Source organism: Arachis duranensis, chromosome 9 (genome assembly GCF_000817695.3).
Source record: "Arachis duranensis cultivar V14167 chromosome 9, aradu.V14167.gnm2.J7QH, whole genome shotgun sequence".
Lineage (NCBI taxonomy): Eukaryota > Viridiplantae > Streptophyta > Magnoliopsida > Fabales > Fabaceae > Arachis > Arachis duranensis.
In genome coordinates this window covers 83,093,254-83,098,877 of record NC_029780.3, presented here as the reverse complement: position 1 = coordinate 83,098,877, position 5,624 = coordinate 83,093,254, and the positions used below count along the sequence as shown (strand labels likewise).

Here is a 5,624-nt window from a genome sequence, read left to right as displayed (position 1 = left end):
GTAAATAAAACTGAATTTACTATAAAACCGGCCATACAAAATCACAAGTTCCAACCCGGTCCAAAAATCAACTCATTTGAAACGGAACCGGTTCATTTGAATCAAACCACTTTCAGGTTTCTTTTTGGAACCCATTTTTCTAACTCTTCCAAATTGCCTCAAACTTAATTACTCAATCAAAAGTCTAGATTCCTTTAAAAAAATCACTAAAAGCTCCTTTTTATATTGAAATCAATATTAGAGCATTATTCTTTCCTTCAGTGATTCAAACGGTAAAAATAGTTCATTTTTGAATAAGCCGAACTCAACGCATAAAGTTTATTAAATAAATTAAGCTTGAAAACATAAATATTCTCTTAATAAATCAAATAATACACTTCCTCAAATCCAATCCTTTTTAAATAACTTTTCAAACAAGACTAGGATTTCACAAAAATTTCGGCAGCACCTCCCCTAAAACTTGGACTTTTGCCACCCGGTTCGGGTCCCAACTAAACCGTTTCTCATTCCTTTTTCAACAGCCCAAAACCAGAAATAAATTCAAAAGCAAGCTAAATCCAACATTCGCCTCAGTGGCATATCTCAAGGAAACCATTTCAAAAATCAACTCAATATCAACCGATTTAACTCATTTCCAAAGTTTAAAAGAATCGGTTCAGCAACAAATCATTTGTCCAAACCAAGTCAATTACAGCAATAAAAAATTTACCAAAACCAAATTAATTAAAGCAACCCAGGCTGAATTTCAAGAGTATTCGATCTTTCACATCATCAAAATAATTGACTCAATTCAAACCAATCCTCAACGGATTAAACTCATATTTCAAATCTTTAAAGAATCAACTTAAAAAGCATTCTGTTTCACAAAACCACACAACAATACATTCATCAAAACCAAATAATAATCCATTCAAATATATAATTACATTCATCCAGGATAATCAACATCACATAAGGCTTATACAATCACCAAATACATTATCTCACATCAGTATCCATATGTAATAATTCCAACATATAAAATATAATTTTCGAAAAGTGCCCCTACCTCAAAACGCAAAATCATAGCCCAAACGCATCACAGAATCCCTTCTGCCTAGACCCAAGATCAACAATCAAAATCCCAGTAGCCAAAATCTCGTTTCCAAGCCACTTTCGCAACAGTCTCAACAACTCTAATCGCAACATACAATAACCGAAACTCAATCGTATAGCAATTAACGCCATAAACCTCAGTGTATGATAATAGAACAGTAACAAAAGGGCTTTCAAATCGAAACGCTTACCGAATCGAAGAAGGAACGGTTGAACCAAAACAACGGCGATCTCTGAACTGGTTCAGCGGCAGCCACCTCAAGCGGCAGCGACGACAATTTCCGATTGCACCAACTAAAACCAACATGCAGTGACTACGGTATTTTCGAAATTCAAAAAGGACAGGAACCTCAAATAAAACACTTACCGGCAACTTTTTCGGCAACAGCAGCAGGGTTTTCTGGCGGCCAGGCACGGTGGCGTGACTCAACACAGAACCAGGCAGAGCGGCGGCAGCCTCCAATAACTCTGGTGAGCTTCCTCAACGACGGTGATAGCCGGAGCTTCGGCGGTGCTAATCGAGGCTTACCGGCGGCAGGAACGGTGGCGATAGCTTCGTGCAGCACGGCGGCGCCTGTCCTTTCCCCCACCGCGAGCTCTCTGTCTATCTCTCACGCCCTCTGCTCTTATGACGGTGGCCATGGCTTCATCGATGAGACCAAGCACGGCAGTTTCAGGCCCTCAAACCCTCCTTGCTCGCGTACCCTCTCTCTTCGTGTCTCAGCTTCGACGGTGACTCCTGGTGGACCAGCAGCGACGATGATCGTGCGGGCAGCCACAGCGTGATGAGGCTGGCTCCATGGTGCTGTAGCTCGGGAATGGTGACTCGTGAGGGTGACATCGGCGGGCTCCTTGCGGTGGTTATGACCCTCCTTCCCTCGGCAGCATCAAGCGGCGACGGCAAACCCCAGTGCCACCGGCGCAGGTCCTTGCCTCATTCTCGGATCCCACTCCTCTCATCCTTGCACGACGCGACGGCGCGGCGGCAGTGACGCCCACCAGCGCCGTCCTCCCCCTCTCCTCTCCTCCCCGTTTCTCTTCTCCTACCTTCTGTTTCTCCTTTCTTTCTATCATGCAAGAGAAACGTTGCTGCTGAGTTAGGAAAAAAGAAGGGTTTCGGCTGTAGCTTGGGCATGGGGAAGCAATGGGTTATCGGCTAGGGTCTTAGGATTTCATTTTGAAAATTAGGGTTAAGGGCATTATGGTAATTTTACATAAAATTGGGAATAATATAGTAATTGAAACCCAATGTAAATCCAACACTAATAGTATATGGAAAAATACTATTTGCTCATCAATTTTTACAAATTACTTTTAATAAAATGTCCAAATCAAAAATTTAGAAATAATATAATTAATTTCTCTATTTTCCAAAATAGCAATATCAATATATTAAAATATTGATTATTTAGTCCATATCATATAAAATCCCTATTATTTCATAACTGCCATCTTTATAATTAAAATATAGAAACTAATCCAATAATTATAAAATTGGATAATAAATCCTAATTTATTTCAAATTCAATTAATCAAAACTTGCTCTAATTTTCTTTAATAAAGAAATTTCTGAAATTAAAGCTACAGAAATACTGAATTTGAAATTAGCTAATAATAGCCCTTTTTCAAAAGTTCTGGGTCTTACATCCTACCCACCTTATAAAAATTTTCGTCCTCTAAAATTGATACAAAACAAAAGAAATTTCATAATAGTTCACCCTTAAACACATTTAAGGAAGAAGCAAAAATATCTCAATATATAAACATATATACAGTTTTTCAAATACTTTGATTGTCATATGTATAAGGATGCAAAGGTAGAAGCATGACTGCAAAGCAAACATTACAAGGTAGGCTCAATGCAAAAGGTGACACGGGTCAAACATGTGATAGTAAGGCAAGACATTGAAGGTTATAAAACAGGATGAGGTTATAACGACATGCTCAACATCCGCACACTAATCTCATCTCAAGCTCAAAACTTCAACCTTCCAACTCCATCAAGCACTTTACAACCCCCATATCCGATCATAAGCCTAGCAATTGCAAACCCGTTTGCAAGGAACAATACACCCACAACTCATAACGTGATACACCTACCGCTTCACCTTTCGTATACACATATCACGCCTTAAAGAACTAACGCATCATGTTACTACATCTACAAGTCGCACGTGATATCAAAATAATTCTCGAGTCTACTCAGAAGGATACCAGGTTCAAAAAGGAAAGACACATGTCAAGAATAATACTCATAGATTTGGGAGAATGTATCTAATCCAGGTAAATAAAGACACTCAACCAATGAAGTTTACTAGAAATAAATCGATTGACAACTTCAAAGATAACCCTTGTATCAAAGAAATCCAACAGGACCAATAAGAAGAAAATTTAGTGCATTATTTTGAAACAGATTCAAGCTGAGCCGAAGAAGTATGAGGTTTATAGAGAAGAATCTCTCAAACCAAAGACAAAACTCACAGAACTTCAAGAGCACAATTAAAAATACTTCCGAATACATTGTTCATAAAAGAATAAAAAACTTGCAGGAAAATCACCTCGCAGTCTAAAGAAAAGTTAAGCAACAAATATCCTTCAAGAGAGTAACAAAAGCATAAACGTGACTTTGCTGTAATACAACTTCATGTTGAAGTAGATCATGTAGAATTTTAAAATCAAACTGTACACAAGTTTGGCTAAGAGCAAAAATATTTCCTCAACTATTTTAGAAAGATAGTCAGGTGCACAATCTTAACCAAAAGTAGTTCAGAAGACTCGGAAGAAAAATTAAATGCTTGTTCAAAAACTCTCAAAGTCCATATTCAAACAAGCGTGTATAAAAATCTTAGCAAGGTCGAAAGAGAAAGTTAAGCTCTATTTGGAAAAGAAAATCTGAGGTAAAAATTTGCTTATAATTTGGTAAAGGAAACAAGTGGTGCATTCCAACGAACAGGTTTCCACTAAACAAGGAAGTTCTTCAAAATTTTATCTAAATAGTGCATGCCAACTTTAAAATAATTTTGCCAAAATTTGAACAATGGTTTCACTCTCAATCAAGTAACAGGAAGGAAATAGTTTCCTTGAGATATGCCACTAAGGCGACTGCTGGATTTAACGTGATTTTGAATTGATTTTTGGGTGGTCTGGCCTATTACAGATGGTATCAGAGCCGGAACATGGATCGATGTGCCAGTGAAGGCGCTGGGCTCCCTTAGGGGGTGGATTGTAAGGCCCACATCGGTTGGGGAGGGGAACGAAGCATGCCTTATAAGGGTGTGGATACCTCTCCCTAGCATGACGCATTTTGACGAGTGAGTGTGGGGGCTTTCGGCTAGCATCCCTATCGTCAAAGGCAAAACCGTGAGGCCTTGTGTGTCAAAGCGAACAATATTATGCTAGCGGGTGGTTTGGGCTGTTACATTCTAGATATAATTTTCTAAGCAAGAACATCAAGAAAATCAAGTTTTTTCTATGTTATGTAAATCTCAAATAATTAGTAAATAAGTAACTAATAAATTAATTATTATTCAAAAATAAATAAATTAAATTTGATATTTTAAAAAGATAAAAATAATTAAAATAAAAATTTTGACACTAATTTTAAATATTTTGGTCTTAACCAAAAGTAGTTCAGAAGACTCGGAAGAAAAATTAAATGCTTGTTCAAAAACTCTCAAAGTCCATATTCAAACAAGTGTGTATAAAAATCTTAGCAAGGTCGAAAGAGAAAGTTAAGCTCTATTTGGAAAAGAAAATTCGAGGTAAAAATTTGCTTATAATTTGGTAAAGGAAACAAGTGGTGCATTCCAACGAACAGGTTTCCACTAAACAAGGAAGTTCTTCAAAATTTTATCTAAATAGTGCATGCCAACTTTAAAACAACTTTGCCAAAATTTGAACAATGGTTTCACTCTCAATCAAGTAACAGGAAGGAAATAGTTTCCTTGAGATATGCCACTAAGGCGACTGCTGGATTTAACGTGATTTTGAATTGATTTTTGGGTGGTCTGGGCTATTACAGATGGTATCAGAGCCGGAACCTGGATCGATGTGCCAGTGAAGGCGCTGGGCTCCCTTAGGGGGTGGATTGTAAGGCCCACATCGGTTGGGGAGGAGAACGAAGCATGCCTTATAAGGGTGTGGATACCTCTCCCTAGCATGACGCATTTTGACGAGTGAGTGTGGGGGGTTTCGGCTAGCATCCCTATCGTCAAAGGCAAAACCGTGAGGCCTTGTGTGTCAAAGCGAACAATATCGTGCTAGCGGGTGGTCTGGGCTGTTACATTCTAGATATAATTTTCTAAGCAAGAACATCAAGAAAATCAAGTTTTTTCTATGTTATGTAAATCTCAAATAATTAGTAAATAAGTAACTAATAAATTAATTATTATTCAAAAACAAATAAATTAAATTTGATATTTTAAAAAGATAAAAATAATTAAAATAAAAATTTTGACACTAATTTTAAATATTTTGGCCTAAAGTTGGGCTAATGGACTAAATCGGGTGAATCAGACCCAAGTGGGCTT

The 5,624-nt window shown here is 37.6% G+C and overlaps 1 protein-coding gene across 1 annotated transcript in view; it reads left to right on the top strand.

The window, feature by feature from the left end:
- The first annotated feature begins 1,913 nt into the window (after window positions 1–1,913).
- LOC127741574 (uncharacterized) overlaps window positions 1,914–5,624 on the top strand; it is a 16,629-nt gene continuing 12,918 nt past the window's right edge. Inside the window, exon 1 of the mRNA XM_052254314.1 lies at window positions 1,914–2,020. Coding sequence (XP_052110274.1) covers window positions 1,914–2,020 — 107 coding nt within the window. The remainder of the gene's footprint in view (window positions 2,021–5,624) is intronic.